The sequence below is a fragment of the Dasypus novemcinctus genome, chromosome 10, assembly GCF_030445035.2.
Source record: "Dasypus novemcinctus isolate mDasNov1 chromosome 10, mDasNov1.1.hap2, whole genome shotgun sequence".
NCBI classification, from domain to species: Eukaryota; Metazoa; Chordata; class Mammalia; order Cingulata; family Dasypodidae; genus Dasypus; species Dasypus novemcinctus.
The window spans coordinates 66,249,570-66,273,887 of NC_080682.1; the positions used below are offsets into that span (position 1 = coordinate 66,249,570).

At 36.4% G+C, this 24,318-nt stretch overlaps 1 protein-coding gene across 6 annotated transcripts in view; it reads right to left on the reverse strand.

The window, feature by feature from the left end:
- Positions 1-3,158, reverse strand: part of ANO3 (anoctamin 3) — a 312,028-nt gene extending 308,870 nt beyond the window's left edge. The window contains exon 1 of one of the 6 annotated variants that reach the window (XM_058305623.1): positions 2,934-3,158. In XM_058305623.1, coding sequence (XP_058161606.1) covers positions 2,934-2,979 — 46 coding nt within the window. In that variant the 5' untranslated portion in view covers positions 2,980-3,158. The remainder of the gene's footprint in view (positions 1-2,933) is intronic. The other 5 variants (XM_058305627.1, XM_058305625.1, XM_071218141.1 and 2 more) reach the window with 5 other exon arrangements.
- Between the last annotated feature and the right edge of the window lie 21,160 nt (positions 3,159-24,318).

Here is a 24,318-nt window from a genome sequence, read left to right on the forward strand (position 1 = left end):
CACAGAGAGCTGACACAGCAAGATGATGTAAAAAAAAGAGACTCAGATTCCCTGTGTGGCTGAGAATGCAAGCAGACACAGAAGAACACACAGCAAATGGACAGAGAGAGCAGACAATGGGGGAGAGGAGAGAAATAATAGATTTTAAAAAACAGTACAAATATAAGAGTCTCTCAATAACTATAACAAATATACAATACTAATACATAGTTTTAATAATAGGGGTGTATGGAAAAAATATACCAAATGTAAATAATAGACCATAGTGGTAACAGTCTAATGATGTTCTCTCATAATCTGTAACGAATGTTCCACAATGATGTAAGGTGTTGATGGAGGGGTGTTGTACGGGAATTCTGCACATTATACATGGTTATTTTCTAAGGTCATAACTTCTCTTATATGTATACACACACACACACACACACACACACATAACGTAAAACCCAGGGTCAAACACAACGCCCATATATTAAATTAAAGGAGAAATTTGGTTTTACATATAGAATTTCATTCCATGGATCACTATTCTGGAAACTGTACTGATTTATTGAAAATGACTGGGTAATACCTGTGAGGGAATTTGGACCCAGGGTTTGATTACTACATAATTCTCACATATATGGGAAACTATGTGACTTGGGTAGAGGTTAAATATAACGAGTGTGTCTATTTTTCAAGAGAGGATGGAAATCATTTAAGTCTTATAATGACAGTGTTTTCTGGAAATATCCATCTAAATAAGGATTATAACTTTGAAATAAAATTTTTTTAAAAAATTGAGCTCACTTGACTAAAACAAAAATAAATCTCATAAACTGAAACAGGATTACTCAGATATATTATTTCCTAAAAGTGAACGAAAAGCCAAGTTCTCTTTCTCTGGCTCAAGAAGAAATCATCTCTGCTTTCAAACTGCCAACTGTCATTCCCAAAGAACAGAGGAAGAGAGATAAAAGGTTGCAGGGGTCAAGAGTTCAATCCACTCATATTATACATGAAGCAAAATCCAAAGTTAAACCACATTGCCCAAGGTTTCTCAGCTAATAACAAAGGCAAGCCTAACATCTAAAACTCTTGACTTCTAGTCCAGATTTTTTTTTCCACTTTAGTGTGCAGCTTCCCAATTAATTTTAAGGTTAACAGCATCCCCAAACATCTTCTGCTCCATGCCTCCTGGGTCAGAAAGCATTTAGAGTTATTATTTTGTTTCTACCTTTTCAAAAAAATTAAAATAGATAATCCTCAATTTGGTCAGTTTTTTTCAAAATACAGAGTTATAAAGCAATTATGCACAATCTCTTAGCAAAAAGAAAATGATGCTCTCTTCCTACCCCTCCTCCTCTCCATATTTATCCTTTTGCTAAAGCTGCCTTTCATGCCAAAAAATAAAGGAAGACTTGAAAGTAAATGCTCATAATACATCATCATGGAAACAATATGAAGTGCCAGGATTTTCATCACTGTTTCTCACTCATTTTAAGCAATGACAGTTGGTTCTAAAATTGGCAATTATTTGCTTCTTTAAAAAACACATCATTTACCAATACGTAATAAATTTTTGCAGGGGCCATATCAAGATTCCACGTCCCAGGAATGAATCACCTCGAGGCATGCATCAGAGGAGGACATTAGGTATATGAGGCAGTTTCAATTTTCCCATATATTTTTTCCTATTACAAAAGTCTGTTTTAGTTTTAAAGTAATGATTAAAGAAAGCAAAACTTTTTGAAGCAACTTAATTTTCTTTGGGACATTTACATTTGCATTCTAGTTGAAATTTTTGTCTATCCCACTCTCTCCTGCCACTCCCAATTTCAACATATTTTTTAAAAAGCCTAAAGAACTTGGACTTGAAAGAGTCTAGAATTATGGAATTGGATGCTCACTCAGTCTACCGAATGCAGTGATACCTCCTAAATTATCTCTGGTGTGTCCATTCAGTTTTTGCTTTAAAAACAGAGTCAAATATATACATGGAAGCAAGTGTTGACAAAAGAAATATGGATAACATCTAAAAGAAAAAGTAGGGATATTTAGGTAAGTATTTAGTTTGCATGAGCAAATGTACCTTGCAGAATTCAATTCCTAGATATTATGTGGTCAACTGTGGCATAATTACAATATTAATTCAATAAAATAACTTATGTTGCTTAATAAGTGCTTTAGGACAATCTCCAGCAAACTAGGAATATACCTAAAAATAAGCACCTACTAGAGAAAGACCTTTAAACAAAATAAGAAACAAGGACCAATGAGTGAGGATATCTTGGAATAATTCTTGATTTGCATATGAACATATACACCGCATCCAGGGCGAACTTTGAGGGATAAGTTAAGAGGAACAATCCAAGCCCCTAGAGGAGGAACCGAACAACAACCTGAAACCCAAAATCAAGCGTAGGATACAAGCAAATTAAAAGTTTTCCAAGGAAGTTATGGAGCCCCTTCAACTGGGACAGACTAACTTCTGGAGAATTCCAAGAATTTATTTATCATAGAATTGTGTAAACGTGTCGCAAGGATATTTGTTTGTGTGAAGCTTATTCTCCTTTTGTATCACAGACTGGGGCAAACGTCGTCCAATAGTCCTGTCTTCAAACCTCGGGGCGTCACTGGACTGGTAGAACAATCCCCACTAAGCTGGTTTGCTGCAATGTATTAAAAGAGTCTTAGCAGAAACATACATTCAATCAAGCCCATGAAATGACGGATTCCGCTTCTTCCAGGGACCATGCGGAGGCTCAAAAATCAGACTCAACTAAGATGCAGAGTGAAGAGACATTTAAGGGAAAACACAATTTCTTTTAACTTCACAGAGTTCGCCACCTCTGCGTAGCATCAGTCTGCAAGAGATGCTCCTACACTACTGCAAGGCCATGCAGAGGGGGACGTGACGGCAGCGGGGAGAGGGTAGCAAGATTCCAACTGACCTTTTTGCTGTTTAAAGGACTGAATCGAGCCAGAATGGTGGACCATTTTCACTTTGGAAAGCCCCGCCGGGTTAGGGAGCAGTCCGAGAAGGAACAGGAGTCAGACACGCTCAGAAGCTCGCGGGCTGGATGCAATATCCGAGCCTCCGGAAGCGCGCTGCGATCCTACACTTCGCTTTAGCTGGCGCTGGGCTCGCAGGGCTGCGCGCCTACTGTTGTCATAGCAACCCGGGGGGCGGGCCCGCGCCGGCTCCCCTTAGCGGCTACCTGGGGAATAACCCGCAGCGCCCGCGCGCCGCGTGCCGCAGTGAGACCCTCGCTGGCGCGGCCTTGGTGAGTGTGGCAGAAGACTTTTCTTAGGAAATGTAAATAAATCCCAGCAAATGTCCAGAGCCGCTAGTAATTCCCTGTTTCTGAAGCACTGAGCCTACTTATTACGCCGGGGCACCAGCATTAATTCCCTAAAAGTTGGTGTGTAAACACTGGCGCTGAACGAAGGGCGAAGTAGGTTCTCCCCTCTGAGGGGAGGCAGTGGCAGTTGCGCAGACGTTTTCATCTTCCCATCTTAAATTTAAATACGGAAAAATCAACCTCAGCTTAACCAGTAGGTGTTTTATTAGATAAACTATGTTAAATGCATAGTACATTCCTAGTATCTAAGGAAACTTGAACTCTCCTTTCTCCAGCTTCAGCTATCCAGACATTGAATCATATTTGATAGTGATACTGGACCATTTATTACCTGCTAGGTAACAGGTGCTGGAAAGACAATTTACCCATGATAATTTAATCCTCATAAAAATCCTGTGGAGGTAGAACATGAGCATTCTAGTGTAAAAGAAACCGAGGCTCAGAGCAACAAAGAATTTTCAGTATCACGTAATCCAGTATCTTATTTGAAAGAGAAGGCACCTGAAAGAGAAGGAGGTAAAGTACTTTTAGGAAGGCAGAACAGCAGTAGCCAAAATAAAATCAGGAGGCAGCTCAACAGTTCTTTTCTCTACATGCTCCTTTCCTCCTTTGGCCCTTGCTGCCATATTCAAACCTCTAACTTCCTCCTGGAGTTGGAACATTTTACCAAACACATCCAGTAGAAATGTCCATGGCATTTTAAGTTTTAAAGATTTGTGTGATCAACTCAGAATCAGGTGAAGGATCTAAATAAAGGCAGATGAAAAAAAGAAAGATGCAGAGTTGTGCAATTTTAAAACTTCAGATAGGTTGAGCTACTGTTGTATACGCTCACCTGTGGTGCATAATATAAGACCAATAAGGGAACCAAATCCATGAACAAGCTGGTGTTCCAGCTATGATTGGCTGCATAACAAACCTCCCGGAAACTAGAGGCTTAAAACTACAATCTCTCCTGATTTTACAGAATGATTAGGCTCAGCTGGGGGGATTCTCACTGAGTCCAGTGTTTTAAATAGGTGGGGCCAGAGTTATCTGAAGCAAGGAGAAAGGCGTTGGAGGAGTGGGAGGAGTAGCAAGCAGTAGCAAGGAATTTGGAGCCAGTTTTTTTCCATCCCCCCCGCCCCCGCCCCCTTGCAGCTTGCCTACTGTCTGCTCTGTGTCCATTTGCTACGCAGTCTTCTGTGTTTTTACTTGTCTCCCTTTTTTGTTGGGTCACCTTGCTGAGTTGGCTCTGTGTGGCACTTGCAGGCTGGTGGCTCTCTGCAGCATGCAGGCAAGCCTGCCTTCACAAGGAGGCCACAGGACAGGAACACAGGGCCTCTGTATGGTAGACGGGAGCCCAACTGGTTGAGCCACAGCCACTTCCCCGGGGCCAGTTTTAATCTACCTTATTAGTCATTCCAGAAAGAAAACATTGAGCATTTAGTAAAAGCTCAGTATGAAGGCATTTAAGAAATACTTTGCTACAGGGAATGAACTCAGTAAATGCCTACCTACCATCGACTGAACAGCTACAACAGAGCTCAGAGACCATCTTCACAAAGGTTCATTTTGCAAGTGAAGACACAGAAATCCAGAGCAATAAATGACTTGAATGAGGGTGGTTTGTTTTATTTTGTTTTTGTTTTTGTCACTTGCAGTTGTGTTCTGATGCAACCCTACTCATTGGTCATTGTAAAGATTAACGTAGTACATTTAAGTAATAGTGCATACCAGGAAACTAACACTCAATAAATATTATTTTTTTGTAGTACTAGTACTATAATTATGACCCCTAAGGACCTTATCTTCTTTTTTAACCCCATTCAAATCATTGGGATTAGAATAAAATATTTTCAAAATGTGATCATTACTACAACTCGTGATCAGGAATATCAGTTTGAAATAAAGACCTCCAGTTCTACTCCACACTTCTAGGCATAAGGTAGCATGTCAGTTTCCTAGAACTTCTTTCCTCTGATCTCTGATTTTCTCCAACCAATTCCCTGTCCCAGCAGGAAGCAGGAGCATGTGTGCTGAAAGTAGGAATGAGTCAAAAATGTTGATTTTAATTAGAAACTAAAATTAAACACAGAAACACACACACACACAAAGTAGTTTGGGGGTTATTTTTAATGCCTTTGCCCGCCCCCCCCCCCAACCTTTACAGTGGAACTGTGATTAATTAACTTGTCATAAAATTGATTGCCTTTCATAGGAAACATTTTAGACTGGGCTGCCAGGTTGCCAAGCAGGAGCAAAGCACATCTTTGGTTGTTTTAAAACCAGTCTTTTAGGGAAGGTTGCTAGAGGAACAGCTTTGTAAGGGGCTAAGGAAGTTTCAAGCACCATCTGTTTTACAGGAAAGGCAATGCAAAGAGATGGAAAAGCCCTGTGGGGGAAGGCAGAGGCAAGAGGAGAGAGTGTGAGAAGTGGAGAGCTCAGAAAGTGGGGCGCTCCGCAAGAAGAGTATGAGTGAGGTCTCCCTGAAAAAAGTCTTTCAAAGTGTGAGTCAGTTTTCTTTAATTTTTCTCGTTTTAAACATCTTTCTTCAAATTTTAATAGCAGGGGTAAATGTTTGTATTATGTAATATTCAGTAGGAGAGCATTATAAAGTATGATCTTGATTATTTTTTGCAGAATGGAAAAAAAAGGCCAGAAGAAAATATGCCAAAATGTCCACAGTAAATACTTTTATACTCCTGCAAGTTAGGATTAGGCATAATTTTTTTTAAAAAACTTACATAATTTGTCAGCTTGATGTATTCTAGTAATATAGATTTTATATTTTATATACATACCTTTAAACTCCCCACCCTCCTGTACTCCAAGCCCCACTTATCTATCTTTCTGCATCTCCAATATTTCCTTTCTTTTTCAGGCTTCGAAGATGGCTTTGCTGCCCCGCCCCCCTTGAGATTGCTGCTGCCCCCAAGCCTCCCGCAGCTTAGGAAGGGTCTCCTGTCACCCTTAAGTAATTAAATTATCAACCCCCTCTAATTTTTCCCTCCCAGAGTGGTAGGGAACTCTGTTCTTTCCATCACCCAGAGGCTTTTTATTACTTTGAATTTTGAAATATGAGGCTCAGTTAGCCAAAGATGAGTTTTCCTGAACAGTGTTCTATCAAAGACCTGATAAATACTGTCGCTGCATCTTTGGGTCTTGAGCCACTGACTTCATTGAAATTAAAACTGCCAACTTTGTTTTTCATTGCCTAAATGGAAACAAACAGTGACAGAAATTATCTTTTTGCAGTTATTCCCCTTCTAGAACCCAGCTAGGCAAAGAATTAACAGGCAAAATGAATTGCAAAGTCACATTGATAATGGGCTTATCTGCAAATAGTGATGAAACAAAGAAGAATTATCTCCCTGAGAAACGACTGGAAGGAGACAAAGGGTTTACTGAGGGCAGATTGAGTGGACAGTGACTGTTTTCTTCAGAGACCAATGTAGTTACTGTCACACAAGCTTAATGAATGCTTATTAATGATAAAGAAACCAATTAAAACTTAAATAAAATGGCTTCAAGAGAAATGCTTATTCGGCACCTTGAGACCTTGTCTTCTTCCTTATGCAAAACCAAGGGAAATACATTAAACTATGATAACTAGGCCATATTAAGAACTTCCTGTTTCTGGGTTGCTTTTGCTATCCATACTTTATTAAAGACAAAATCCAGGTCTTTAAAAGGTCATATACTACAATAAAAGGAAGGGTGGATTGCAATTAAGCAACTGCTTCCCCAAAAACCTATGGTTCCTGGTTCACATGTGACAGTATAACAACAGAATTAAGGGAGTTAGTGCTGCTGATAGCCAGACTGTACGTTCAGAGCAGCATTCACAAGTGACATTCCTGATGGATTTGAGTAAGAGAAAGAAAAAGAGGAAAGCCTGCAGCCTCCAGCTTCTCTGAGTCTAGCCTGTTGAGGTCTTTTCACACAGTGTTTTGAAGAGACAGAAGACAAAATGGTTTGCTTGGAAAGACTGCATCAGTGGAGGCAAATGTGTGGGACTAAGTAGGTGCTGGATTAAATAACAGTTGGTATTTTATGCACCAGCTCAAAAACTTAGCGATTACTTCTTCAAGTCATCAATAGAATGAAGTCCATGATCATTGCTCTGCCATTCAAGGAGCAACAGTATCTGCTCTTGCATTTTCTGATTTTGATTTTTAAGGCTCTTTTACAAACTATTTTGATCCTATAATTGTTTTCTTCTCCATAGAGTCCATTTTACTATTGTTGTTGCTGCTTCCTTCACTTGAAGTGCTCTTCCTAAAGCTTATACTTTACTCACAAGTTTGCCAAGCCCTACCCTTCAAGACCCCAAAGCAATGCCATTTACTGGATGAAATCTTCCTTTACCCATATTCCCGCTATAAAACAGTTCAATGTGAAGTTGGCCTCCTCTGATTCCCATAGATTTAAACTAATACCATTTCATAGTACTACCATTTTCTACCATGTATTTCACACTTGCCCTTTTGAGAGTAGAAATATACTTATCTCCAAGTCCAGAAGGAATCCTTTAAAGTAGATTTTCTGTTAATTCTTTTTTCTACTTCTCACGGTGCCTACTAGATGGTCTGCCATATAAAAGCTAACAAACTAAACATCTGCTGAGTAATTAGTTTTCCATGATCCTTATAGCAGTTTGAAATTATTTTATGAATCCCAAAACGAATAAGATAACATCTGTGGGTTGGTCTGCTCCAGTGGGTGTAAGGCCTTTTTTCAATTGGACTACTTCAGTTAGGCATGATTCAGGTGACTCCCCATCCTTTTGCTGGGTCTGATAAAAAAACAGAGACACACCGGAAAAAGGAGCTCTGCCATTTTTGACCCTGCCATATGACAGAAAGGATAGGGTCAAGCAGCTGAAGAAGCCCTAGGAAAAGATGTACCATTTCTTGATAGTTTGCAGCTGAAATCAGGAAGAAAGTAGAGCAGCTGAGTCTGAGAAAAGAGACCTGTTAAGAACAAGCCCTGTGCCTGGTTGCCCTTAGCTGAGCTCCAGGAGACAGCACAGAGGGAAGGCAGGGACCAGGCAGTGATCACGGGCTTCTACACTTGGTAGAAGCTGACTTGGGTGAGAAAGTACCTCTTATGGTGCCCTGGGTGAGACCTGGGTGAGACTTGGGTGAGAAAATACCTCTTATGGTGCCCTGATGTGGACTTCTCATAGCCTTGGAACTATTAATATAAGCTTTTATCCCAGATAAATACCCTTTATAAAAGCCAACACATTTCTGGTACTTTGCATCAGCAGCCCTTTGGCAAACTAAAACAATCCTCAATTACTGTTTGTCATTTGTCAAATGAGTCTATCACTATGACATTCAAATATAAGCCTACTGAATTAATTGCCTTTCGAGATTTTCATGCAAATCTGGGGATTTGTATTGTTTCATGATTTTATTTCTTCTAGGTAGATAATTCCATAAAGACTTGTATTTTTTCTTTTAAATCTAGGAATGTAATAATTATTGATTTATTTGCCATACCTTGCCCATCTCCAAAAGCTCTTAAATTGGTACTCTGATCATATCAACAACTCTACCACATTTGGGGGAATAGCCATACTGTTAAGCAATGTGAATGCTCATCTGGTGAGTGTTAGGTATGGTGTTAATACTTTATGGCTCTCTTCTCTTTTGATTGCCTGATGCCTTTGCCTGACTTGGATAGGCCAGTGCTCTACTGTTTGTATGAATACAGAAAGGAGGAAAGAAATGGAGATAGCTTTTGAAGTTTTCCATTTATGATTCAAAGATAATATATGCTTGACCTCTGAGAAGCAGCAGTGACTGGTTTTGTACACACTGTGATCTATATTTGAACATGACCAGTCCAGCCAAAACAATGAATGTGCCTGCTGGATTGTCATTTTTCAAAAGATAGTAGCAATATAGTATAAAACAATGATTTAAAACAATAGTGTACAGGAATATTTATTTACTGGGAAATTTTCCTGATGCATCATTTACTAATTAAAGCAGACTGCAAAAGACTATGAGGTCAATTTTTGGAAAAATAATATGTATGCTTAGATATTTATAATGATAAAACCCAAATATAGCTAAATCTACATGTAGGAGCTATGGGGTGACTTGAATTTTTTTCCTTTTGCTTACTGATATTTTAACCTTATTCTTCATTCATTTATAGAATAACCTTATGTTCTGTATTGCCTTTTGTTTCAGAGTAATCATTAAGAACCTCAAACTTCTGAAAATGTTCTGGTTTGAACTTACTAGTTATATGGTCACCCTAACCATTAAATATGTATTAATTATGAGAGTAAAATAAATGTTAAAAAGAAGTCCTAAATGATAAAAAAAAATATTTAAAATTTATCTTGATAGAAAAGAGCATTATGCCATTTAATCCAATGAAAGCACATATTAAAAATTAAAAAACATCAGCACTTGGCCATGGAAGACTCCTTCCTCACCCAGCAGAGAGATGTGGAAGGAGAGCTTTATTTTTATTGTAAGAATAAAAGATTATTGAAGAATAAGAAAATAAATATCAGTGACTTGAAAGCATTTATGTATCAATATTTGATGTTTCTATTGTAGTCTTGGAATGCAATATGGGACATTATTGCATTGGAATACAATAAAATCTAATGAATTTATATTTAGCATACCTGAATAGTTGATCACGTTATGTCACCTGGAAAATATTCAGTAAAAAACACTTTATCTCAAATTTCTTCCTCCCTTGCTATAATTTCTACAAGGAAGAGAACAGAGTTACACATTTTCTTTTCAGTGCATTTATCAAATATATACTAGAATCTAGGTGCCAAATTCAGCCAGGATATATATTTTTAGTTTTTGCAAGCTTTATACCAAAAGCAGCATATTTTGTAATTACTTTAAGAGTAGATAACAAAGGGTTATATAAGCCCTAAGTATGTGAAGCTCCAAGTGTTCCAAGTGTATCTTGTTTAATTGCAAAACGGTGGTCAAACATTTGGGGGAATAATTTACAGCATTCCATTTTACACAATAAAAACAAAGATTTGCATATGGTTCCTTTCAAAAAAGTCTGCATGGTGGACTATAAAAACAGGAGAATTGACGTTAGAAGATCTGAGTTTGAATAGCAGGTCTGACACTTAAGTGCAAAGCGTGGGCCCCATTAAATTGCACCTAAATAGCTTGCCAAATGATGTGTAGATCAAACATTCTCCACAAGTATATCTCTCAGAGTTTAGACATTGAAATCACGCTTACCCACATGTACATTGATTGAGAATGGTGGTAGGATGAAGGTGCATAATTCTAGAGACTATATTTTCAGGTTTTATTATGATACAACCTGATAAATGTTGGATAATTTTTAAAGAATCAGGCAACTTTAGAGGTATAGTGTAGATTTGAAACACAGGCATTTGTCCAACATTGTGATCATTTTGTGACATAATAATTCTAACTAACACTAATAAATCCTTACTTGTTTCCAGGTACTCTAAGTACTTTAATAAATTAGGCATTTAAATCTCATAAAAACCCTACACACTGATAGCTTTATCATCTGCATTTTCTCAGATGAAAACAGTGAGGCACAGAGAGACTTATTAAATTCCCCATGATCATGTGACTGGTTAATATCAAAGGGAAGACTTCATGCTAGAACCCATGCATTTTAATCTCTTCATTATACTCCCTGCAAAATAAGACAAAGTATTTCAAAGTAGTGCTATCTCTGAAAACCAGAAATTATACTAAAGGGTTGTTGTATATTAAAGTAACACAAAAGTAACATTTGACCATGAACAAATTGACAGGATTAGCTTCTTAAATACAAGAGGTAGTCAGGACATGTAAAGACACTGGTTTATTGACCTTAAGTTATATGACCAATGTCACAAAGCTAGTTAGAAGTAGAGAATGGACTAGATCGCTCTTTTGACTGATACCAAGAGGCTGAGTTACCTTACAATTTGTTCTTTTTGAAAACTCTGCTTCCAACTAACAGGAAATTCATCCAAACTTGCCTTCCCCAAAACTCCAGGTTCCAAGTTGAGACTTTTCTAGCCCCCATTCAACATTCCTCCCCTAATTATGGAAATCCAAATTTATCCATAAGCTGCAATTTAATTCTTACTACTTTAAGAAGCTGTCCCAGAACTTGTCTTCCACATCTCTCATTGAAATTTTTTCTCCTTCCTTCTGTCCAATATTTAATTCCCCACAGGTTTTTAAAAATTCTAAAGTGGAAATCAATGTATCCAGTATGCATAATAGCTTTTATTTTCCCTTATTTTCTTCCTTTCTTTTTCATCTTTTACTTCCTTTGTGAACATTTATAAGGCATCTAATATGGAACAGGTACTCTGGCATGCATGGGGAAAGTAAAAATAAATAAGCCAGGGTTCTTCCCCAGTCTATTTTTGGACATATTTGTCTCCTCACAATGAACCATAACTTCCTTCCAGGACAGAGGTTCTTTTTGATTATCTCTGAACACACAGCACTGAGGTGACCATTGTTGTCTATGTAATAAAGTTAAAGAATGCATGCATAGTTCAGATTACATTGTTTTCCTGGATTCATGTGAGTAGTGAGTGTACTTTTCCTATAATGGTGTTATTAATAGTATTCTAATTGGGTCTTTAGAATCTTTGAAGAAGTAAATATGGCAAATTGTACATGATAGCATTTAAGTTATAGGATATCAAGGATAGAAGTGAATATCATTGAAGAACTTGTATCCTAGGGAATATATTCATGAATTTTTGGTTATATGCAGGACAGTTTTATTCATATTAAGCTGATGTATGACTGTTATTGCCTGTATTTGGAGATTAGGTATGTTTTAAGGAGATGTGTGTGCCAAGATGACAAGGAATGGGAACAGTGGACTGAAGATTTCATATATCAACTTGGCTAGATTATGTTGTCCAGCTGTTTAGTCAAACGCCAGCTTACTTACTCCTGTGAAGGTATGGAATAGATGGGAATTGCATCTACAATTAGTTGATTACATCTACATATCTTGTTAAAATTACTGACCTCTAAGGAATTTTATAAGCCTGCAGACAGAATTAATGGGATATTGACAAAGAAAACAGAAAATTGATAGAGATACTTTATGAAAGATATGGTATAATTTATAAATAAAATATAACAGCTACCTATTTTATGCAGCAAACCAGATAACATTTGATCCAAAAGCAATACTATTAGAAAAGCAAGAAAGCAATCCCTTACATTTTTTTAGGTAACACTTATGTAACCTAAAACTTCTTAAAAAAAAAAAAAAGGAAAAAAAAACAAAGAGAAGCGGTTTGAGCATGCAGAGAATCCTCATCACTAAATCAGACAGCCAGTGTCTTCTGGGAAACTCAACAGGGACCTTCATTTGAGTCCCTGGCTTGCAGCCTGCCCTATGCAATTTGGACTTTGGTATTCCCACAGTTGGGTGAGACAATTTTATAAAATCTTATAATCACAGATATCTCCTGTCCATTCTATTTGCCTTGAGAACCCTGACAGAAAGGATAAAGTTAGCCAAATGATAAATTTATACAACAATTGGAAAGCTGAAGGGAAGAGCAGCCACTCTGCTCTGAGGGTAATTGTGGTTAGAGGTGACAGACTGACATAGAGGCGCAGACAGATTCTAGCTGGTCCTGGCTCTTCTTACTGTGTCCAGCTCTTCTTCCCTGTGAAGTCCCCAAGCCACCACCAGTTACAGAGACAATAGCCTTTTCATGGGCTTATCCATCCTCATCCCATTCCAAAATCCATGGCTGCTCTGATTGTCCACCACATCCAAGCTTCAGAAGGACTAGTTAGTAAACTTTCACTGATTCTCTAATATCTTTTTGTGATTCTTATTTTCCAACAACTTCTACAACTTAAAGTATGTTTCAGTCTGCTCCCCTGAATAACCTCAATTAAAATAATTCAAAAAATTTCATAAAAAGAAAGAAAAGGAAAGGAAAACAGAACCTATTTTCAAATGTCAGGAGTTTACAGACCACATTCTCATATCTTAATGCAATAAATAAAAAATATTTTAAATTGGGGAAAAAACATTTTTCCTGGTAGTCAGTGAAATATAAGTTAAACAATAATGTATCTTTTTAAACCTTTAGCCTAGAAGAAATAGAAAGGTGCCATGATACCTATTTTTGGAAAGGACGTTAGGAGAAGTATTTTATACATTGCTTTGAAACTGTGAAGTGCAGAGATTATTTTAACCAACAATCCATCTTCTATAAATCTATCCCATAGAAGCCAAAGCAGCCACACATGGTAATACATATGTCAGAGTGCTTATTGCTTCTTTGCTCTTAGTAGCAAAACACTGGAAACAAAATTAATACCCATCAACTGAATAAATTAGGGATTATCCTGCCTTGAAATCTGTATGATTTAAAGTTGGAGGAAACATATAGAAAGTGGTACACTAGGTTGTTAACTTAGGTTTCCTTGTTGGGGACGTGATAAAATGGCTGGATGGAAGATGAGAGGGAAAAAAGGGAGACCAAAAAAAACAAAACAAAATACTGCTTTCAAAAGCATGTGCATTACCACATTTATGTATTTATGTAAAGTTATGTATATGTATGGGTAAAACAAAATTAAACATTTTAAAAATTCTCATAATCTCAACAGATCTAATTTATTCAGCCAGATCTCTTAGTTTTTCAGCACAAACTCTCAGCTTGGGTCAGAAGAGATCCCTTAATGTGCCTCACAAAAATAACCAAAATTACCTCCCTTTGTTTCTTTTTTTTTGAATGTCCTCCACCTCTGCCCAACATCCAAGTTCTCCAGGGCTCAATCCACGTGCCACCTCTTCCCTGAATACACCAGCCCACATGAATTCTCCTCTGAACTCCTTCAGCCTTACTAAGTAATTTAGCACTTAATTATATAGAATCATGGATTGTTCTCTGATTCTTTTGTGCTTGTTAGTCTTGCCTCCCCAATTATTTGTCCTAGTTTAAGTTTTATATTTCCCTTAACAGATGGATCACCAAATTGTACCTTTAGTGTGGTGATTGTTAAGTATAGCACAATGCTTGGTCTTTGGTTTCCAAACAGGGAGACAGCTGGGAAAGTTCACACCCTTGACATCAGAAGATCTTTGTTAGTGCCTGGGGGATGTCCCTGGGAACATTTATTTCTGAGTCTTATTCCCAAGATCTATAAAATAGGTCTCAGTGGCTTTATGTAAAACTTTAAAGCAGATTGGTTGTGGAAAACGTTCTGATTTTACTCAGCTAACTTGGCTTTCAGTCTGGTCTAGATAACGTTTTTTCCCACACAGCCCCTAGTAATCAGTTACTTGTCCCTCTGTGTCTTTCAGATTTTGGTCTGTCAATGGCTGTGGTGGTTGTGTATACACTAGTGTGACAACATAATTTATTTTCCAACTGGGCACACTTTTGATAATTGCACTGGGATAAGCTGGAGTGTCCCCAGCAAACTAGGACCTATGGTGTCCCATCCTAGGATATATATTGACCACAGGTATCTCATTTCTGAGTAGTAGAAAATGAGGAAATTGAGGAACAGAGGAAGTAAATAGCATACTCAGAATCATGCAGCTGGAAAATGCATAACCAGGACTTGAATACAAATAATCTGATTCAAAAGCCTCTATAGCCGACTGCCATCCAGTCTTAGCTCAGTAATTCCTCTCCTAAACCATCGTAAAAGAGGGAACAAATGGCAGCTAATAAGCTGTTTCTGTTTCAAGGCCTTTTATAGATACTACCCTGTTGATAAGGTCTTATTGAATTTGCTGCATTGAAATTAAACTTTCTTTCCACTGTGGACCCACACACTGTTTTTATATTTCTCTATGAAAGGTTATATATTGCCTTTTTCTTATAAATATATCATTTCCTGCTACTGAATTTTGATATTGAGAAATATCTTCCTTTTAGTCTCTTTCTTTCTAATATATTCCTTTTTTATTAAAATATGATGTTTTATTAATTTATATTTTATATAATAAAATGTTATATGACAATGAAACAGCTTACAGTTATATAACTTTCCAAATGTGGTTTCAAATTCAGTAATTCTTCACGTACACACAGGAAAAAAAGCAAGCTTGTATGCATATATTATCATCTTCATTTTCTTATCAAAAAAGATGAGACTCAAAGAAATTAAGTGACAAGCCAAGGTCACACTGCTATTCAATGGGCCAGGCAGACTCGAGCTTGGATTTTCTAATTCCAAATCCAATGTTCTTTTCAGTCTCTTCATGCTCTCTCTCACATAGCTCAGCCTGTTGCAAAGGAGAATCACAATAACATTGTGATGAATGAATGAATGAATGTGTACTTGTCATAACAAAAGAAGGACATACCACTGGATATTTTTTGTGCAGATCTGCTAGCTTTCTCTTTTTACTCCCAAAATATAATGACAGGATTCTAAAATTGGACTTTTCTAGGAATAAAACATTAACTGATGGTTTGGAAAAATAAGATAAAATTATAGTCTACCTCAAGAATTTGGAATTAATATAAATTGAAATTTCCTGAGAAAATGGAAAAAATACATTCATTTGCTATTGAATCTTCTACCAAGTACAAGAGAATTAGGAGCTATGGTAAAAGAATGGGGAAGCTTTTAATAAAATAAGGGAAAACGGAACCAATTTCCCAGAAGAATCATCTGCATCTCCCTATAGTTACCAACCTATAGGGAAATGAGGTTAAAACGATGTCTCAGTCCCTGATGTGGGAGGCAAGCAGTGTTCTGCAGCCCATTAGGGATGCGAACACAGTAGTTATGGGCTTTGCTAATAACGATTATCTTCAGAAGTGCACACATAACAAAAGCAAGCACTGCTGTCTGAGGAGCTCAGATTGATGTTACAACTCACCCCGGGGAAATTTATGTAATAGTTCATACACTCTGTCAGTTCTACATTTTCAAGACACATTGTTGTCTAGTTCACTTCTTCAACAATATTTCAACAATATATCAGGCACTGTCTTAGGCAGAATACTAAAAGAGAAAAACAAAACAATCTTCCTTTACCCATGTAGCCTACAATTTGATGGGAAAAGATAGAAATTAATATATAAGTAACAAGGGCTATAGTATATCAAATAAGCACTATGAAGAAAAATAAGTTCTTTGGAGTTGGGAAGAGGCATGTAATTTTAATTATGAATCTAAATTTTGAAAAATGCAGTAGTTGTCTAGTAAATCACCTTTCCCTCCTCTTTAGTAATTTATTCATCTACAAGCAGGGTTTTGGTGACCTATCTTATGAGTACTTTTTCTTGGGCACATCTAAAGACAAACTGACAATATTCCTTTAAACAATACTTCTAATTCTGATTTCCACATTGGATGAGAGTTTTATGTGTCACTAGTTTCTAAGTTTTCATGCCAATACTGTGAATGAGCAAAGGTGCTATCTTTTCAGGATATAGTCCTGGTTTCAAATCCTGGTTCATCCGCTTTGAAAACAAAAGTAGATGGACCACAGGCAAATTATTTCAAATTCTAATGTTCATTCACATAATCTGTATTCGATTAGGAGTACTGATCTCATAGAGTTGTTGAGAGGAATCCGTAAAAGTACACAAATGACTTAACACTGCACCTGGTACATAAGAAAAATTCAATATATACCACCTACTGCTATTATTCTTCCCATTAATATTAGCCTAGAACGTGTTTTTACTCATAGGACTCTTCCCTTGATCATCACTTCTCCTTTCTACTTTCCATTTCATATTTCACTATTCTTTAGGTGCGTAGAAACTTCTCATTTCCTCTCTATACTGTGTAATGTAAGAAAGCTATTTGGTGAAAAGAGTGAGTGTTGAAGTATTAAAGAAGGATGACAGCCAAGTTTAGCCTGGAGAGAAGACAGCCTACTGGTTAACTGAAGGCATCTTAAGATGGCTTTTATCTTATGTATGGTGAGAGAGTGATTTACAGTTACAGTCTCAGAAATCTAAGGCAGAAGAAATCAGAAGCATTTTTAGAAGTGGAGTCTTGATAACCAAATTCACAGGATATATTATAATACTAATATAATACTAATTAAATGATTCTCCTGTCACTAGAAATAGCACTGCTTTGGGGACTGTCAGTAGTAGCATCTCTCCAGCACACACATTCCCTAAAATACACAAATTCACATCACACATACACACTGGGAAGAATAATGCTCTAACCCAAACATTTCTGTCAAGTCTAGAATTAAGGCAAGGTAAGTTAGTTATATCATTTGAAAGGTTCTAGTATTAGGGAATGATAATCCAGGGTACCCATTTCAATTTGTTATTGGGGCGGGGGAATCTCAGGCTAGATAAACTCTTCCAAGAAAATTTCTTCAATAGGTTTTTCCAATATTTGCCAATCTGTTTTTATGTTTCCATATTTGAATAATCTACCTTCTGAGTGACCTATTCTCTGTCTAACCCTATGTTAATTAATTCACTTATAACCTGGTTCTGTCTCATGGTGATTGGGCCTTAAAAATGAGTTTATTGCTAAGTATATTTTACATTTAACCGATTTCATCTTATGGGTTGATTTATTATTGATTTTTAAAGGTTTTTAAGGCAGTATGCTGATTTATATAAGAAGATATATGTGTATATATGGTATATCCCCCACAAAGATATGTTCAAGTGCTAAGTGTGGGGTGGACTCATTCTTAAAGGAGATATTTGAAGATCCTATTTTGATAGGATCAATTTGGATCAGAAGGAGGCACTAATCCAATATGCCTGAAGTACTTACAGGCAAAGGAAATTTGGATATGGGAACAGAAGCAATAGGAAGAGATAGAAAGAAAAATCATCATGTGACATGAGCAAATATTGATTGCCCCAGACACCATTCTCTTTAGCATTGTCTGAATGCTAAAGACTTCAGAGAAAGAATGGCCTGGTAATACCTTGAAATTGAGATAATAAATTTCCATTGTTTAAGCCAACCAGTTTATGGTATTTGTTATAGCAGCCCTGGCAAACTAAGACAGCATATGTATACATAAATTAAACAGTGATTATATAAAATCTATATTGAGTGTCATATTAAAAGGTACAAGTAAACTTTCACTAAATTATTTGCTTGGGATCTTTTGCTGATCAATTTAGTACTCACTGATAGTACCATGTTATTACTTCAGAGTACAAATATATTACTTAAATTTAAGTGGTGCAAAGGTTTTTGTATGCAAGATCTTGTGCTAGATATTTATATGTAAATGCAATTTCACTAGCCACCTAGGATAAAAAGAAATAAATTATAGATGTGCAACAAACTGCCTGATGAGTTATATAAGATAATAATATTAATACAATACTACACATTTGTGTACATATGCACAATCCATGAAGACTGAGTTACTACATCATGACTGAACAGCAGTTAGTAGAGCTGAAAATCCATCTCAAAACTCACCTTCGGTGTATTTGCCTTTGGCAGCCCACATACTCTTCTCAAGCTCATGATAGGATGAGCACAACTTTTGCAGGCCTGTAATTGGGAACCAAATAGAAAGAAAATTATTCTACAAAATATTAGAACTTTATTACAAAAAAGAGAGATTTGTATGTTGACTATAGCTGCAGTAGAAGTACTCTCTGGTATAGGTAAAATTAGTTCTGAAGAAGTGTGTAGGATGACACAATTTTCAGTATAGCACTTTAGAAATGGAGCAGGTGGGTAGGTTCTAGTCACTGCTCTGCAAGCTGATCTAGCTGTCATCTTTGAAAGAACTTAGAATGGCCAGATTTTCTAATTGCATTTTCCCAATTTGAGTTGCACAATACTCTAAGATTCTGCCCACCCAATGTAGAAAATTTAGTCTTCTTGTTCACTCCGCTGCTCTTCTTTTAACCACACTAAATCGCCAGAATCCCTGAAAGTAACATGCACACCCTTGCTTTTGAGTTTTTGCTCCATCTGTTTTCTGTGTCTAGAATACCTTTTCTACCCACCAAGTCAGTGGAAACTCTACCCATCTTTTAAGGCTATAAAAGTACTGTGATGGTTGAGTTCATATGGCAACTTAGCTAGGTTATGGTGTCCAGTTGTTTGGTCTAACAAGCAGAAATCAGATAGTTATTATGAGGGTTATTTCCTGGATTTAAATCATTAGTCATTTTGATTGCATCTGCAGCTGATTATATCTACAATCAACAAAGGAGATTGCCTTCAGAAATGATAGAAGTGTCATCCAATCAATGAAAGTTCTTAAAAGGAGAATTGATGATTTCGGCAGTAAGAAAGAATTTCTGCCTCTATTTCAGCCAGTCATCTTCTGGGGAATTCATTGAAACTTTCATCAGGGTTCCCAACTTGCAGCCTGCCTTACAGAATTCAGATTTGCCATTCCCCAAGGTCACTTAAGCCAACTTCTATAATAAAAATCATAATATTTGGATCGATAGGTAGGAAGGTAGGTAGGTAGATGGATAGACAGACAGACAGACAGACAGATAGATAGATAATCTTATATAGCCTGTCAGTTCTGTTTCTCTGGATTAATACAGATTTAGGTGCTGAGACTAAAGTCCTGCTATGGAAACAGTTTTGGAATCCAGGTAGAGGTTGGAAGAATTGTGAGGCACTTGATAGGAAAAACCTAGAAAGCTTTGAAGAGATTGTCAGTAGAAATATGGACATTAAAGGTACTTCCGATGAAGCCTTACAAGGAAATGATGAATGTGTTCTTCAAAACTAGAGAAAGGTGATCATTGTTATGAAGAAGAACTTGGCAAAATTGTGTTCTGATGTTGAATAGAGGACAGAAATTGAAAATGACAGTCTTAGATATGTAGCTGAGGTTATTTCCAAGCTAAGTGTGGAAGGTGCAGCCTGGTTCCTCCTTGCAGCTTATAGTAAAATATGAAGGGAAAGGGATAAGCTGAGAACTGAACTCTTATGCATAAAGACACCACAAATTGATGTTTTTGAAAATATCAGCCTATCCAGATATTGTGCTCTGAGACTAGGACCAGAAGTAGCTCTATCAGCGGCCTATTAATTAAAGAGGAAACTAAAACAACTTCTTCAACAGCAAACATTTAAGTGACATTGATACTTAGAAATAATTAGTCATTTAACAAAATCATTCCTACAGAAATGTACCCAAGTCTCACTTTTGGCATGAAATATAACTAATAGGATGTACAGAAGAAAGTACATTCCTACCACCTGATAGCTATTTTATTTTGGGGAGATTAAGAACTCTGACCTGGTGTTTCTTTTTTTTCTTTCCTCTGCAAAACATCAATAATAACAACTACCTTGAAATGTTGTTGCAAAAATGAGAGCTCATTTCTGTTAATTAGGGCTAGTTTATGTTAACTTCCTGGCATAGATAATGGTCATTGAAGGCATTCAATAAGTGGTGGCATTTGCAAGCTTTATATGAACATAATTACAATAATTCTTTTATTTGTATGCCTCCCATTAGGCAATGGACTCCTTAAGGGTAGATACCGCAAACTATTTCATTTCTGCATCTTTATCCTCCATTCCCAAACTACCAATATTTAGTATAATGCCTTTCACTTAGTGGCCTTTTTTCTTTTCCATTTAAATAAAAGTTCAGTAAACACTATAACTTATAGGTAATCCTGCTTTTAAGTAGCATGTCAACTATATATAATTGGTTTTATATAGTAATAGAAATAGGACAACCATTCTGTAATATGTCTTTTATTTTTATTCTGAAATTTGAAATTCTTTGAGTATGGGCTTGAGTGACTTACTGTTTGTCATATAAGCACATAGTAATGAAGTAAAGTCTACTTTATACTCTTGCATATGGAATGTCCTAAAATCATATCATAAACTGAAAAAGAAGTTGGTATTGTCTCAGCCAACTTTTCTTATTTCACAGATGAGCAAATTGAGGCCCAGTGTGTACAAGGGTCTACTTAAGAGATATGAAGCTTGTAAAGCACAGAGCTGTGCCTTGAGTCCAGGTCTCATTACTCTTTCTTGGCTACCACTTGGGTGTCTATGAAGAAGGATATATTGATTTCCCAATTATGCTATTAATAGGATAAAACTAATAAACTTAATTTGGGGAGACAAAGACCTGATATTCAGAATGGCCACAATAATTCTAAACTGAATACCTTCAGACAGAGATTAGATTTAAGCTAAACTTCAAAAGCAGAAAAGATTTGGATAAGCTGAGGGAATTATAAGGTTACTTCAGGTGTTAGAAATAATGAGAAAATTGTTGAAGCAGAATATTGAAAGGAATGGCTTTGTGAAAGGATAATAGATGGGACTGGAAAATCATTTTGGCAATTGAACTCCAGAACAACAAATGCATAGAATGGAAGACTTACAAGGAAGGTAAGAAACATGTAGTCCACCCATTTATTAGAAAGTGAACAAAACTGAAACATATTATCTTTTCTACAAAATCATTACATCTGAAGGATCTTGAGAAAGAGACCCTAATTATTAAAAGCATGCTTTAGTATAATTAATCTGGCAACTGTTTAGAAAATTAAAATTTATAGTATTGAGCCCCATAGATCATCCAGGAATCTGTAGAGATGGGTTCAAGCTCTAATCAGGATTGTGGCAATAGAAAGTAAAAGATACAAGCAACATTACAAAGGAAACAACAGAATTTGACAGTTGTCTAGGTAAGTGAAGAAAGGGGAGAAATGGAATAGGAGGAAATCATAGATCATACTAAGGCTTTAAACTCAGCATAAATAGTTTCCACTGACCAAATTAGGGATATAGGAAGGGGAGTCAGGCTGGTATGGAATCTGAGAGGCTCACTTTCAGACATACCAACTTTGGGTTGAGCATGGGACAATTCAGTATACATTTTCAGGAGCCTATAGAAAGTTTAGGATAGGAGACATAGATTGGGTTGTTTTCCACACAAAAGTTGAGGGTTGAATCTGTCTGAGAACTAATCTCTCAGTAGAAATGAATGGGGGAAACAAAGTGCAGGGGGGCCAAGACTGATTCGTCACCAATATTGATAGCTAGGAGGTAGAAAAAAAGAGAAACCAATGAGGAAGTAGAGAGCCATCAATGTGGTTTTCGAAAAAAACTTTTTTTCAGCTCAATCTTGGCAGAACACAGAGTACTATTTGTATTGGGAAAAGTTTCCCATTATATATGTATATGAATTTCAAAATAATGTCTCTGTGTCAGGAGATGTATCTTGCCAAATGTTTCAAATCTTGTGTGAAATACAGAATCTGAAATTTAATAAAGAAGTTTCAAAGGAGGGAATTACATTAAACTAGTCCATCATCAGAGACACAAAGGGGAATTGGGATATCTCCTTAAAAGGTATGCTTTCTAATTAATAGTCTCTTCAGACTACTTCTTGAATATTAGTATCAAATGTGTCTGCTATAATTATTAAGCCTTTATAACTATGGTAAAAATTAGGTCTACAGTCAGACTCAGTGAAAAACCTACGCTAGTCTGATTAAAGTGCCTTAAAAAAGTTAGCACCTTCTTTATCTGTACACCAGTATCATCAGAGAAGCAAAATATATTCTTTGAAGAGATGGGCGAGGAAAGTGCAGCCAGTGTCAGAAGCTGTTTAAATAGAAAAACAGAGACTTTTCAATATTGCTTGCAACCATTCATTGACGAAACAAATAATGTTCTCTAAACCCTATTGAATCATAGACTATCAATGTTGAAAACAACCTAGTCCACAATTTTTTTTTATTAGGATCAAAATTGTTTGTGTGGAGTATTTGTGGGATTTGTGGGTGTTGTTTTATTTTTGCTTTTCCATTTGGAATGAAGGTGAGTCATGAGCAATTAACTGGATAACCTTAGGGAGTTCACTTTTTCTCTGTAAAATGAGAGAATTGGGCTAGATAAATCTCTAAGGTCCTTTCTAGCTTAAAAAAAAGTTAAATAGTTTGCAAATTATTGAACTGGAGTGATATTATGTTCCTCATCTAGCCTTCTGCAACCTGACTTTCATACTGTTATGAGTAAAGCATTACATTTAAGATTTGAGTTAAATAGATTTTAAAAGTAAATTTCACAGAAAATTAGAGACAAATATAGATATGTTATGTGAGAAAAGAATTTCAAAACTTAATGAAACATAGGAAAAAATTGTGTTTGAAAGGCAGAAAAGCCTTTAAGAGATACTAAGAGATGGTTTAGTTTCAAAGATAAGTAATGCCTCAAAGGAGGTTCTGAAAGTTACACGAAACATTCTGATAAAATTTCCAATAACACTGAATCATTTTACCGAAGTGAGAACATCTGAGACTTTTATATGATTTAGGATCGTCTTCACTTGTGTAATTTAAGGACATCTGTTTCATTTTGTCTTAAAGGTGAAAGGCATAGAGAAGAGTGAGGACAGTGACATCTGAGCCATGTCAAGGACTTTTAGAGGCTGACTTTATGTCAGATTATCATTCTGTCCCACGTATCATTCTTTCCCGTATGGACCCTTAGTTTGCTACTCCATGATATAATCTTTACAGTCTGGGTACTCTCCTCTGTCACAAAGAATTGAAACCACTCCCTCAGTTACAACCACAAGCCCTGCACTAACCAAGTTCCGGGAGTCCTTTCTCATAAGAAGCTTCTCTTCTCTTTACCTATTACTTATAATTTGTTATGTTTATAGGTCAGACTTTGTGCCATGTGTTGAGATGAATAAATACATGGTTACTACTTTTAAGAAAGAAAAAATAAACACTCATTATTTCAGAGAAGATGAATTGAGGGCTAAATAATTGCTAGGAAAATTCTGAAAGACAGCAGTAAAGAAAATAGTTGGTTTGTCCTTTTAACCAAAGGTCTGCCTTACCATTTAATTCTTCTGAATTATTTATTCAACAATCATATTTTCCAGGCATTGTGAGAGACTCTAGAGATATCAAACAAAAATCAAAATAAAGAAAAGGAATACTTACACCAGCATTAATTAAAGAAACTTTATTTGCATAAATATTACATAAAAATAAAGGGGATTCCCATAGGTCCTACTCCCTATT